The sequence below is a fragment of the Myxine glutinosa genome, chromosome 5 (genome assembly GCF_964187855.1).
Source record: "Myxine glutinosa chromosome 5, kmMyxGlut1.1, whole genome shotgun sequence".
In the NCBI taxonomy this organism is placed as follows: domain Eukaryota; kingdom Metazoa; phylum Chordata; class Myxini; order Myxiniformes; family Myxinidae; genus Myxine; species Myxine glutinosa.
Window position 1 is genome coordinate 142,172,452 of NC_136265.1, and position 13,255 is coordinate 142,185,706.

The 13,255-nt window shown below is 43.3% G+C and overlaps 1 protein-coding gene across 1 annotated transcript in view; it reads left to right on the top strand.

Moving 5' to 3' along the window:
* Positions 1-6,174: 6,174 nt before the first annotated feature.
* GRIN2C (glutamate ionotropic receptor NMDA type subunit 2C) overlaps positions 6,175-13,255 on the top strand; it is a 317,789-nt gene continuing 310,708 nt past the window's right edge. Inside the window, exon 1 of the mRNA XM_078778806.1 lies at positions 6,175-6,351. Within this exon, the coding sequence (XP_078634932.1) occupies positions 6,295-6,351 (57 nt within the window). The 5' untranslated portion in view covers positions 6,175-6,294. The remainder of the gene's footprint in view (positions 6,352-13,255) is intronic.

Sequence of the window (13,255 nt, forward strand, 5' to 3'; positions counted from 1 at the left end):
TGAGATATCTTCGAATATCAGGAATAGCCAATCAACATAATCCTCTGGGCTATCTTTGAATATTATGACGAGCCAATCATCATGATCCACAGGGATATCTTCGAATATCATGAATAGCCAATCAACATGATCCGCTGGGATATCTTCGAATATCAGGAATAGCCAATCAACATGATCCAATGGGATATTTTCGAATATCATGAATAGCCAATCAACATGATCCTATGGGATATCTTCGAATATCATGAATCCGATCAACATGATCCTCTGTGATATCTTCGAGTATCAGAAATAGCCAATCAACATAATCCTCTGGGTTATCTTCGAATATTATGACTAGCCAATCAACATGATCCGCTGTGATGTCTTCGAATATCATGAATAGCCAATCAACATGATCCGCTGGGATATCTTCGCTTATCATGAATAGCCAATCAACATGATCATATGAGATATCTTCGCGTATCATGAATAGCCAATCGACATGATCTGCTGGGATGTTTCCGAGTATCATGAATAGCCAATCAACATGATCCTGTGGGATATCGTCGAATATCAGGAATAGCCAATCAACATGATTCTATGGGATATCTTCGAGTATCATGAATAGCCAATCGACATGATCTGCTAGGATATTTTCGAGTATCATGAATAGCCAATCAACATGATCCACTGGGATATCGAATATCAGGGATAGCCAATCAACATGATCCACTGGGATATCGAATATCAGGAATAGCCAATCAACATGATCCTATGGGATATCTTCGAGTATCATGAATAGCCAATCAACATTATCCACTGGGATATCTTTGAATATCAGGAATATCCAATCAACATGATCCTGTGGGATATCTTCGAGTATCATGAATAGCCAATCGACATGATCTGCTGGGATGTTTCCGAGCATCACAAATAGCCAATCAACGTGATTCGCTGGGATATCATCGAATATCATGAATAGCCAATCAACATGATCCACTGGGATATCTTCGAATATTATGAATAGCCAATCAACATGATCCCATGGGATATCTTCTAATATCATGAATAGCCAATCAACATGAACCTATGGGATATCTTCGAATATCATGAATAGCCAATCGACATGATCATATGAGATATCTTCGAATATCAGGAATAGCCAATCAACATAATCCTCTGGGCTATCTTTGAATATTATGACGAGCCAATCATCATGATCCACAGGGATATCTTCGAATATCATGAATAGCCAATCAACATGATCCGCTGGGATATCTTCGAATATCAGGAATAGCCAATCAACATGATCCTATGGGATATTTTCGAATATCATGAATAGCCAATCAACAAGATCCGATGGGATATCTTCGAATATCATGAATAGCCAATCAACATAATCCTCTGGGCTATCTTCGAATATTATGACTAGCCAATCATCATGATCCACAGGGATATCTTCAAATATCATGAATAGGCAATCAACATTATCCACTGGGATATCTTTGAGTATCAGCAATTGCCAATCAACACGAATGGCCAATCCAAGAGGTTCTCAGCTGATCATCGTGGGTTGTCCATGGTCCAGTTTGACCTTTGAGCGCTGGCGTCTCTCCTTCGACGCTTTGCAACGCCACCGAGCTAAAACATCAATCAAAGTTGCATTTAATGTTCTGTGTACATAACCTTATGGTAATTAACCTCCATTAATCAAAATGGCCTCACGTTTGCTATTTGCATTTTAATTGAGTGTATGTCTGAATACAGAATGAAATACAAAAATACAGAAATACAGAATCTAATGGCCGCCGCCATGTATGTCTGAATCTTGTGAGAAGAATATCTTGAAAGATAAGCGAAGTACCAACTTCTAATTTGGTGTGTGGGTGTATCTCGGCATAAGGAAGACCGCTATTGTAAAGTGGGTCGCCACGTCAAAATCCAGGACGGCCGCCACCATATATATGTCTGAACCTTGTGAGCAAAATATCTTGAAAAATAAGCGAAGTACCTTCTGGTGTGTGGGTGTATCTAGGCATAAGGAAGAACGCTATTGAAAATTGGGTCGCCACGTCAAAATCCAAGATGGCCGCCTCCATGTTTGTCTGACCCTTGTGAGCGAAATATCATATCATAGCATGTTTTCTGCGTGTTCCACTTTGTCAACTCACATCACTTCCCCGACGGGGGACCTAGGCGTAACGCTTGTTTTACGTGTTCCTCCCCCGAACCCTGGTTACGGTGCCCCTCAGAGTCTCGAGTGGGAACACGGCAGAAAGATTTATTTTGAGTGTTCTAATAAACCATGGTAAAACTACACCAATGTAATTGTAGAACAAAACAAGTGATTGTATTAAGAACTCTCACATACACAATAATAACAATATCAAAGAAACTACAATGAAAATATCACTTGCATCAAATGAACAATACATATGATGGTACCATCATCGCCCAATGCTCTCAAAGCAATAAAATCACGATACGACAAACGTGAGTGGAATGTAACATTCCCCAAAGTCTGTGCACGGATCCCCACGCTGGTTGAAGTCGTGCAGAATGACGAGAACAGGCAGGTATTGGCAAGGTGGCGGACGAGGAGTTACGAGGTGGATATGGGATTGAGCTGATAGGTAAACCAACAGCAATCAACACGATGAGGTCGATATGGAAATCCCAACGACAAAACAAGATGCACCAAGCGGACAGCCTGTTCGAGGACAAAATGGCGTATAGGCCTGTAATGGAGGCTCTTGCTCCCTCCAACAATAACTCACACTTGGTGATAAAACCTGAGACGCAGGTTTAATTGCACTTGCAATTTGTGACGGTGTCACGGACAATCCCTTTCCCGGCAAGCCTCGACTCATTCGCGACCAATATCAAAAAGGTCCGCTCGCAGCCTCGATGCGATTCACGGCTGTATCTCTCTCATGGCCCTCTCCTCCTCTGCGAAGCTCCTCCTCTCTCCTCTTCCGGCCTCTTTGCCGCGTCTTCCTTTCTCCTTCACAAATATTTATTTTTACCTTTTACTAAAGTCATCTCCATATCACACAAAAATGTTAACAACAATATTACTTGAAACTAAAACTCCTACAAGTACATCATAACAAGTAACACTACAAGTACAACAAAGGTGGAAGTGACGGATCCGTAACACCCTTTACAATAATATTTCGGTTTATTCATATAAAACACCAAACAAGGCAGTCTGAAGACTGAAGTTGGTGTGGTTTACATTGTAAAATTTAAAATAGCAGTGTTCAATAAAATAGCAATAACGACATCTGCATTGCATCAAAATAAAAACAATACCATTAAGAAAAAAGATTGTGGTCTAAGTCAATAATAACATAACCATTGCATGTGTAATATCACAGAATATACAAAAAGGTAGCAAATGTGCTCTGGAAAAATGGGGATGAAAACACACAAGATGTACAAAAATTAATGTACTGATGATAAGGAGCTCAATAAAGCTGTGAGGTGGGGAGTGGTTGAGTTTTTATATCGTTGCGTTCTACAATGGGAAAGGTCCAGGTTTAAGGAGTTTCTTCATTGTCGGCGGGAACGAGATTGAGATTGACGCATCGGTGGAAGAATTTAACGATGTCGCTCCGATTTGTGGAGAGTTTGTGTCTACTCTCTGATAAATGCGGGATGTCAAGAGATGTAAGATTTGGTTTATACGAGTTTCTGTTGTAGTTTGTTGTGCTACGGATTGTACGCCTCTGCACTCGTTCAATCTCGACACTCTGTGCCTCGGTCAAACTAGATCCCCACGCAGGAGAGCCGAACTTGAGTAGGGGGCGGATGTACATTTTGTAAGTGGTCACCAGGTCACCAACAAGGACATCATTGTTCTTAAAAACACACAGGATGTACAGCTGTTGTGAAGCACGTGTAACCATTCGCAGAACTTGACCATTCGCAGACCATTTGTTTAACCATTCGCAGACCATCTCAGGTGAGCTTGGATGGGATGCCGATAAGGGTAAGCGAGTTCCCCCTTTGTAAGGGTGAGTCATCAATGGTTACTTGAGCTTGGAAAGGTAGGTGCTTCAGGAAGCTGATTTGCATGCTCTTGCATTTTTCAGGTTCAGGTCACATGTCATTTAATGGACACCACATACTGGGAGCATCCTTCTGCGTTTGCATTGTGGTTTGTTGCGATCTGGGTTTACTTCCACCAAAGTCAGATCATCGACATACTTCCATTTGTAATTTGTCGTCAATGCTACATCATTGATCATCATGAGGAAGAGAATGGGACCTAACCAAGTCCCCTGAAGCCCTCCAATAGTGAGATCCAAGGAGTGGGAGGTAACTCCCTTGTCACGAAACACTAGTGAACGATCACACAAAAAAAACTGCAGGTAGTTAGGAGAATGTCGGAATTAACCCCGACCTTACTGAGCTTTTGGACCACTTTGATGTGATTGACAAGGTCAAAAGCCTTTGTGAAGTCAACTGCGCAAATGTTCACATGATGGCCTGGTTTGTCGATGCTTCTGTGAATTACATCAAGCATACTGACAAGGTTGTGATTGATTGAACTCCTTTATATGTAGCCAAATTGAGCTGATTCAATGTGAGGCCTGAGGTCCGCCATCAGCTAATCCGCCAAAAAACCCTCAAATGGAGAAAACCGGAGTGACTGAAATTGGTCGTCATTGGTTGTACTCGGTCACTATGGGGCAATTTGGTACAGCACAGACCGAGGCATTCTTCCAACTGTTTGGGAAACATCCTCTTTGTAAACATTTGTTAAACATTGCATTGAGTGGGATTGATATCTCATAGGAAAAACGCTTTGATCAATAGGGTAGGCACATCATTCGGAGGACGTACTCTACTCTACATACGTTAAGTTAGAGACGTGTATATTCCTTATATCTACTAATCAATGGGGTAGCCACTGACATTTTATATCTTTATACCCCCCTTAGACCCGTTAAACCATTTAGACCCCTTGAGCCTTTAGACCCTTTAAACACTTATAGACCCTTTAAACCCATTTAGACCCTTTCAATCCCTTTAGAACTCATAGATCCCTGTAGACCCTTTTAGGCATTTTAAAACACTTTGTACTCCTGAAGGCCTTTATACTCCTTAGACCCCTTGACCCTCAGACCCTCTTTAGTCACCTTAGACCCCTTATACCCCTTTATACCCAAACTACAATTGGAAAATACCATTTAGATATTTAGACCCCTTTAGACCTCTTTGACCTTTGGACTCCTTTTTGTTTTTTTAAATACATTGTCTAAGGGTTGTAATGAGGCTGACACAAACACACACACACACACATGGACATACTGATGAGACAAACACTTAACACAGCCACTGAGCTTGGGGGAGTGCCATCACTGCCATCACTGCCATCACTTTCAAAGTGCCATCACTGCCATCACTTCCCGGGATACTCTGCGTACCAGAGACATCATAACAATGGTGCCGCTTTTCTCGACGTACTCAGCGGGGAATTTCCTCCTCCCCTTGGATGCCAACCGATGGAGGTTATCCGTGTTTTATCCTTTTAAATGCTGAACGTGAAGCAAGGAAGCAGCATACACCATTTTTAATGTCTTTGGTATGACTCGAACCGGTCCAATCCGGATGGGTGTTTTTTCGGAGATACCATCTCCTTACTGGATGGCCGTTGGCTTCCGTCAGGAGCTTAACCGCCCTTTGTCAGGTGTTGTTGTTTAGGTAGGAGGAGAGTATACTGAAGGGGTGTACCTACTTTTTCCACATGCGAAATTTGCATTTATGTTCATTTAAATTATACAATGGACTACAAAATGTAAATGTTTCATGATATTTCTTTTATTATATCACCTTTATCTATCAATATTGTTGAAATGAAGATCAAATAGCTGTATGTTGAAATATGTTGAAAAAGTCAAAACTTTACATGGGGTGTACTTACTTTTTCACATGACTGTACATTCCGTATATCTCTCCACTCCCTCTCCTCTCTCTGCTCACTCCTACCCTGCCCCCTCCCCCACCCCCTCTTCACTCCACGTCCCCTCCATCCCCCCTTTCTCCTCCCTCTGCCCCCCTCCTTCCGGGCAATGCCGGTACTTCAGCCAGTATTTGATACATTTTGGTATATGGCATTTACAACTAGAGGACACCATAGTTATGAAAGAGTGAAATTGTAAACATCACAGTTTTTAATGTCAGCCATGGGCTTTGCATGCTTGGCTGCAGACTTGCTGATCACTGGATGGTCTGTGTGCAGGAATGGAAGCAATAACGTTTTGTATGTTATTGTGACAGGTGTTGGATTTTGTTTCTTCGCAAATGCTCATCCCCATCGTGGGAATCCGCGGAGCTTCAGCTATTGTCATGACCAAAAAGGTGAGATTTCCATTTTCGATATGGATTTAGAAGAAGGGGGTTGTTGTTGTTGTATAAAATGACATTTTCAAAACTCATATGTGTTTGCCTTGTTAAAGCTTTCGTTGTTGCTCTGTATAGGTTAAACACATCATCAAACAATATACCACATGCTTGTTGCAGTATCATTTTCAGTGTTGAAACATCTTACACAAGTCCTTTTCACATTCCCATTCGTTATTCAAAATTACAAGGTGTAACTGTTGTGAACATTTTCTGCAGGGTGCACGTATGGTCCACCACCAATACCCTGCTGGTGAAACACCTGAAACCCAGGACCACTGCTCACCTCCACTCATTCATTTTTATTTTTCTTCCCACCTGTGGAACAAACTTCCACATTATCTTCAATCTCATTCTTTCCTCCCGGTCCTCAACACAGCTGTTTACCACCTTCTCAGATTTCCCCCATCCAAACCATGATCTTTTCTATGCCCGTTAACCCTCCCTCCCTCCCCCTCCCCTAACACTCCCATCCTCAAGCACATCTCCTTCAAAATTTCTCGTATTTCCTTCCTGAGAGTTTGTTTCCATATTGATCTTGTCCACCACATGGATGCGTCCTCCCCTACCCCTCACTCCTCCTCACTTCCCTTATTTCTCTGGCCTCCCTCTGTGTTGTCCTTCAACCCTGCTATTGGTGTTTTCACCACCTCTCTCTCTCTCTGCTGTTCCATTTGTTCCATTGTGCCCTGATCCGTTCAGGAGCCCGAGGCCTCCAACTCAGCTGAAAAGGTTACCAATTTGGTGATCACAATGTCTGTTAGATACTCTAATTCGAAGAACTGAACGCCTGCCAGATGCTGAATGGTGGGTCTGCCCGTGAAAGGGACTGGAAAGGGTCTCAGAAATTGTGCTAGATAAGCTGAAATGGTTACCTGCTGTAACTACATCGCGATGCTAGTATACAATCTCCTGAACACTGCTATATCACTGACAGACAGATTCAATGATGGAAGAGCTCTGATAGGCCTTCTTAAGGGGTGTTTAGAAATGCACTCGATCAGCGAATCGAGTTACCGATTTGAACCTACCTCAAAATGCACTCTGCAACATTCCAATACTGACATAACCCATGACAAACCTTCTGCTGGTGGGGTGCCCAAAACAGACACTCCAAAGTCGGTCAGCCCCAAAATGAGCTCGGATAGATATTTGGGTTACAGATCAAAAACAAGTGGAAATTGTTGTCTGTGTCACTCACTTGCAAGAACAACCATCGACAGATATTTTTGGTGGTGAGATGTCCCAGATAGAGGCCTTAAAGTACGTCATCCTCAAAATACACATGATTGTAGAACTTGCATCGTGCAAGCATAATCTCTTTGAGATGATAGATGATATACTGTGCGTGAATTTCACTGATGCACACAATGGATAGTCTACTCATCTACTCATAATCACTCATAATACTGAGCACCATTATAACAAGTATTTATAACACCCTTCACATATTTGCTCATGAAACCAGCAGCGGAAGAGTCTCTGACCACGTTTTCCCAAACTCATATGGATCCAACAGTTTCATCGAAGGCTTGTTTCCAGTTTGTGATCGCTCCACATTGGTAGGCAAAGGCTTTGCTTCTACAACGCTCGTGGAGGCTTTGTTGGAAATTTCCGTGGATGATGTCGGTCGAGACTGTCGATGTGCTGGTTACCTGCTGTAATAGCTGGTGGGGTGTTTCATCTGGTGGGGGTAGGGGGTTTCACCAAGTCCGAATTAGTTTCATCAAGGTAACCTTGTGAAGTGAAGTTGTGAAGTTGGCTCTGTTCAGTGGTGACCTGAATGGAGCTATATTTCGATCATCGCTTTCGTTCAGCGTCAACATACTTTCCGCGGTTTCTGCCAATCCTGTAGTGAGTGTAACATTACTAGCCTCAGTGATATTAGTAATCAGTAGTAATAGTAACATATCAGGTGCATTCCGCCCGTCAGATAACGCTGAATACGCGAACTCCGTTTCAAGGCGTTTCATTTTGCTGTAGTTGATTGAATGACCTTCCCTATTCAAAACCTGCTTCGTCATATTGGAACTGGTGATGGATCCTAATGCTAGTCCTAGGATTGTGTGTTTCCATGGCTGGACGGTACCTCTACTAACGTTGTACACAGCTTCAGAAGCCATGCATTTCCTTTGCGATCGATAGTTTCCACATAGTCATCGCTGATCGTTGGTGTCCTAAAAAAATATCAGCTTCACTTCCACTGTGTTCGATGTACTGAAGCCTGTACAGTGTGCACATCTAAGAGTCCAGATACCAGCCGACAGACCTTTGTTGTTAAATCACTGCTTCTTGAATGTACATACACAATGCCATGAATGTGGCATGGTGAACTTGACGGCTGCTGCATGGTTCAGGTTCCTGTTTGGATCCGTTTCCTTATCAAACTGAACACGACACGATTTGTGATACTCAGCCTCTGTGGCGATGAGGTCAACTCCACTGCGGACCAAATACTTGATACACTCATTGCTGGACTTCTTGACTCTGGAACACAATGACTCACATCCAGCAACATGCCACATTTTGAGAGTCCCCTTCCCCTTGCTCTTTAGTTTTTTTTTGATGGCGGCTGCGAAAGACACACAAACCTTTGAGCAACCCATGTTCATCCGATTCTGGGAGGCTGCCACTCCGCCTGGTTTTGACCTTAGCCTTTTTACTGGATGTTTTACAGGAGCCAAAGTGGGCCATTCCACTGCCGTGTATCCGAGGCAGGTAGGACGGTATCCGAGGCAGGACGCGCGATGCAATTAATAAAGCGTTTTTGTTCACATCTTCAGCAATCGGATGACAACAGCGCTCTCAACCTGGTGGCGCCTTTACGGATGCCCATGCTTGATGTCAGTGAAAGCTTTCATTTTGCAATCCTCGTCCATTTTCGTTCGAACTTGAGTCCACTGGAGGGTCCTGAAATACAAAGAGCCTGGGTCACAGTGACAAATGTATATTGATAAAGGTTTGATTCCTACTGGACAAAATATAAAATACAGGCTAGACTAGAGATCCCATCTCACTCTCCTCCCTGATCACAGTTGGATGACGTGCGGAAGGTGAGGCAAGATACCTTCCGCCGCAAATATGGAATCTGTCAATCTGAGAGAATTCCGCGATTTTCACGAAAACGAATTGTATTTAGGTGATAATTTCCCCACACGTAATCTTCACATTATAAGAAACATACAGAAACTGTTTTTTTATATTTCACTTTTGATTCCATCTGTTGTTAATACTCTAGAGAGGAAGCTGGATCCCATAACGTAGCATTGCCAACGCCCTCTAACTGCTCAGACACTGCAGTATCGGGCCCATAAGAGGTCGACGCCGCATATCGAAGCACTGTGACATGTAATGCTCAAACTTCATTGAAAAACTTCATTTATATCGCTTACAAGGTACGATTGACACAATGATTGTCCAGGTAGGATCAAAAACTGGAAGGCCTACACAAAACTCGATCACAGTATATAAGAGCACTGCAAATTAAAAGTTTTTTGTACTCACTTTCTCTCCCTTCTGACTCCTGGAGTGATGTTTCCATTGATGCTGAGGTTCCGTTTTCATCAGACGGAATTTGCAAGTCACCAGTTTCCTTCCGTAGTGCATCATCATCCATGTTTCCGTCCAATGAACCACGTAATGACAAAGTATCCCCACAAAATATTTCATTGTCGGAAGCGACATTCATTGTACACCAGTGCCAAAATGAGCAAAAGCAAGCAAGGGAGAAAAGCTCCAGCAACTTGAGATGACGCCTCTGCAAAATCTGCGGAGGACGTGTGTTCACATTTTCCTCATATCTTGAATGAGACAAACTCCTCAAATCAAGCATGTGCTAGGTGAGCAAAAGTGCTGACAGCACGGCAACGACCTCCTTTTCTGTACTGCTAATTTGTCAAAGGGTTGTAGTGTATTGGGAGATTGCCTCAGTGATTCCAGGAACTAAGATTTGGGCGAGGTCTGGGCAGGGCAAGCTGCATGTGTTACTGGCTGGTTGGCTGGAAGACACGGAGGATGGGGTTAGGCAATGATATTTAAACTGGATCCCTGCAGGCCAGGACAATATGGCCATAGGGTATTTTCGTCCCTTGGTGCTTGTTATAATGGTGCTCAGTATAACTTGTAGTGATTACCTACTTTGGAGTGTCTGTTTGGGGCACCCTACCACTAGAAGGTCTGTCATGGGATATGCCAGTATTTGAATGTTGTCGAGTGCATTATGAGGTAGATTCCAATTGGTAACTCTATTCGCTGATTGAGCGCATTTCTGAGCACCTCTTAAGAGGGTCTGCCAGGGCCCTTCCACCATTGAATCTGTCTGTCAGTGATATAGCAGTGTTCAGGAGATTGTGTACTAGCATCGCGATGTAGTTACAGCAGGTAACCATTTCAGCTGATCTAGCACAATTTCTGAGACCCTTTCCAGTCCCTTTCATGGGCAGACCCACCACTCAGCATCCTGCAGATGTTCAGTTCCTCGAATTAGAGTATCTAACAGACATTGTGATCACCAAAATTGGTAACCTTTTCAGCTGAGTTGGAGGCTTCGGCTCCAGCTCTACATATTTTCCATGTGCCTTGACCTTGTATACAAAAAACTCGTAAAAGGCTGGCTCAACGGCTATGGCGTCTTCGTATTTCACTTTCAATATCCCCAATCGTTTTTACATCATAACAAATTTGATGCAGAATCTCCCACCTCTTCAATGTAATTGAGGTGCTAGAAGCTGTACGTTATGCAGCAAACAATGGTATGGATGCAAAAAGGTTTCACCTTCCTGAATCAAAAGGTCTGCTCTCACCAGAAATCTCGTCATTTCTCATGACATTTGATCCAATCAGATTTTGGTCGAATCTCATGAGAAATTGTTTTGTTGGAGATTTTCATGCCTGTGACCCTGTGAACCTGGACCACCTACCCCGCCTCCACTCCCGCTTGCCTTGTGACTCAGTCGGTTGCTCCAGCCCGAATACCTGCAAGCATCCTCATTGCGTTAATAGATACATATATGTTTCCTGGCAATGGCCTTTGAGGCAAATGACTCACTTGCAAAGATAGTCTGCAATTTAGGCTTTTGATGGCTATTAGATGTATTTGTGTGCACTGTACTTTTCCCTGAAATAGATTCAGGGTGATATGGCTCGGGTTTCATTTCGAGTTTCAAATTTAACTCAACCTGTGTCCCTCAGTTTACCAATCATTGTCATTTAGTATGCAGCCTGTGGCTGCTGGTTGCATCGTTGCTAGCAGCACGGTTGAGCCGCTGATGCAGTGCTCCGTCACCAGTAAGCTGGTACTCATTTTGCCAACCTCGGAAGGATGACAGGCTGAGTCAACCCACGTGATGCCATTTCACAACACGGACTCAAACTCAAGACCCTAAGATCTTAAGCCAAGCACCTAAACCGTTAAGCCAACACCAGGCTTGTGGTTTTGAAGGATTAATGTGGGTAAGTCCGAGCTAATGAAACGGTGCCGGCAGAAGTGATGCTCCATAAGAGAGTATGTTATGTTACATGATGATTGCAGTTCAAGTATAAATAATACCATGATGACGGACGAATATGCATTAAACTGCATTGGCAAAGTTCTGTTCTTGAAGAGCTGCTTGTCCGCTACCCTCTACGTATTGTATGCTTCATCCACGATTGAGAATAAAATACAAATCTATAGCATTAATGTTGTCAGTGTTCCACAAGCAAAAGGTTGTTTAAACTCCAAACAGCCTCTTCATTCACTCTGCTAATTACTGTTTTATGTGGTGAGCACAATTTGTCTCGGATGAAGTTTTTTCAATCATGTCGATTCGGAATCGAGTGTTTCTAACTTTCCAACAATGACTTTGCTGGGTCAAATTGATCTTGTTAAAGGAGCCCCTTTTGGCTGTGCCAGGCAGTGCTTCTGGGTGAGATCCTCAGTGACATCATTACAAGGAAGCATTTGGTGCAGGAGGAGACCATTTGGCCCATAATTCCCTCGCTGAACCAACACCAGATACCATCACACATTCACACGCAAGCTACCGAAAATTCCTGCCAATATCCCAACACCACTTTATCTCCAATACATCTAGATACCTATCAAATCCCAATTTAAACCGATCTACTCTTTCTGCTGCCACAACCTTTCTAGGTAGACCATTCCATGCGTTAACAACTCTTTCACTGAAAAACCAGTTACCTTAATTATTACTGTCCTAACTCTCCTCTTTGGATATTGTTGGAATATGTTTAAACCGCAGCCGTGATGCTGACGCCGCCCCCGCCTCCCCCCACAGAATTTCCATGTTTTAAACGTTTCCCAGTGTGTACCCTGGTCAGAATAGGTACACCGTATCCCTGCGTGTCATAAGAGACGACTAAGAGGGTTGGCGTCAGGAAGGGCATCCGGCCATAAAAACATTGCCTCAAAAAGAGAACCATGACGATTACAACTACATATGGGCAGGGTGCAGCCCGAAGTGGAGATCGGTTTCTGAGGTTTGGGACATGGAATGTAGGGACAATGACAGGGAGATCAGGAGAAGTGGTGGAAGTATTGGTCAGAAGAAGAGTGGACATATGTTGTGTGCAGGAGACTAGATGGAAGGGAAGTGGTGTGAGAATGGTGAAGGGTAGGCAGGGACAGAAATACAAGTTTGTGTGGCAAGGGTGCCCAGAGGGCGTGAATGGTGTTGGTGTCCTGTTTTCTGAGGAGTTTGTAGACAGTGTGGTGAGTGTGACTAGAGTGAGTGATAGGTTGATGATGGTGAAAATGATGATTGGAAAGCTCTTGCTGAACGTCATCTCGGGATATGCTCCGCAGGTTGGTCGAAGCGATGAAGAGAAGGACAAGTTCTGGTGTGCGATAGAGAAGCTGATG